Source organism: Habropoda laboriosa, unplaced genomic scaffold (assembly GCF_001263275.1).
Source record: "Habropoda laboriosa isolate 0110345459 unplaced genomic scaffold, ASM126327v1 scaffold409, whole genome shotgun sequence".
NCBI classification, from domain to species: domain Eukaryota; kingdom Metazoa; phylum Arthropoda; class Insecta; order Hymenoptera; family Apidae; genus Habropoda; species Habropoda laboriosa.
In genome coordinates this window covers 65,445-67,011 of record NW_017100630.1, presented here as the reverse complement: position 1 = coordinate 67,011, position 1,567 = coordinate 65,445, and the positions used below count along the sequence as shown (strand labels likewise).

At 26.5% G+C, this 1,567-nt stretch overlaps 1 protein-coding gene across 1 annotated transcript in view; it reads left to right on the top strand.

Annotated features, from left to right (window-relative positions):
- The first annotated feature begins 475 nt into the window (after positions 1-475).
- The window catches only part of LOC108576785 (CD63 antigen-like), a 5,640-nt gene continuing 4,548 nt past the window's right edge, over positions 476-1,567 (top strand). The window contains exon 1 of the mRNA XM_017939845.1: positions 476-615. Coding sequence (XP_017795334.1) covers positions 550-615 — 66 coding nt within the window. The 5' untranslated portion in view covers positions 476-549. The remainder of the gene's footprint in view (positions 616-1,567) is intronic.

The following is a 1,567-nucleotide window of genomic DNA, read 5'->3' as shown; positions in this document are numbered from 1 at the left end:
TGTTTAATAATATACTTATTTAGATGTAAGATGTAAATGTTAAAAAATTGACATTTAAGATTTCAGTAAGATTTGAATTCAAATGATGTAAATATATGCGTAGCAAAATGAAGATGTAACTATATAATGTGATGATTTTCTTGAACCAGTAGTGCTAATCCTGATTTTATGAGTTTTTAAGTACTACCTAAAATTAAATAATTGTAGTTCTATTTAAAAGGGGTTTTCAATCAAAATAAGTGACAAGAAGTAATTAACGATAATTTTAAAAAATAAACGTAAGAATAATTTGCGGTTGGTAACATTTGAAGTTTTGTAACCTTGGTTGAGAGTATTGCAAGACAATCACGCATGCGCTTGGACATGTAGCCACGCGGTAACTAACTAAAAGCGATGAATTGTCGTTGCAATGTTCTTGGCCGGTTTGTACGCTTTTTTTAACGTTAGGAAAACAGGAAAAATCTAACGTGGTAGTAACTTTTTAGTTTGTCCGGTCAACAAATAATATCTTGTTTAATTGTGAGTGAAAAAATAGAGTTAGTTAACACCATGAAGTTATCTATTGGTTCACGATGTGTCAAATATTTGATGTTCGTCTTTAATCTACTCTTCGTTGTGAGTAATCGTTGTTTTTCTTTTAGTAATTTTTCCTTCAATGAATTTTTGGATCTTTTAATGTAGGTTTTACATATGCCTTTTTCAAAGATTTTCCACGTATTTAATTAGTTTTTGCTTTATGCTCGTCTTAATTCACAAGAAACCATAAATTATTGTTTTACATCATAAGCATAAATTACAGTGTTCTGATCATGAGACCATACTGAAAGTACAGTGTAGATTAAGAAGTTATATTCGGATACCTCCATATGCTCTTATTTTGTTTTTTACTTTTTATGTTATAAAGACTCTATACAAATTATAATCTGTTGTTATAATTTTTTTTCATTATGTAAATTGACCCATAAATTAGAAAAAAATTTGTAATATGAAGTGCTTTAGTTTCACAGTAATATCATACTAACCTAAGTACATATAACCTAAATGTTGATATAAATATCGATATAGATTCTTATGGATACTGCTAGTATAATGCAAATGTAACAATGATTAAAATTTAGATTTCAATAGGAATTTAGTAGTTGACAGAAGTTTATTAAAGTGACATGATCTGTTTCTTGTGGATCATTTTATGCGTCATACTTTATCTGATATATCGATACATGCTATATGCGTGCGCATTTGCGCTGTATTGATAAATAAAAATGATTTATATTATTGTCCATTTTGATTTAAAATTTAATCAAAATATACGTAGTTGCAACATGAGTATTTCTATTTAATTGCATTTTGTGTATTTCATTAAATTAGTAATTCTTATATACGTCGATATTATAACGTACAATATAACATAATGTATAATAGTATGAAAAATTTATGTGAGGTAAGAAATATTTATAATGTATAATTATCAAGATTTCGTGTTTTGAATAAAAATTAATAGGTTGATTTAGTTACATTAACACTTAAAATAATAGAAACATCAAATTTTGCCTATATTAACTGATAA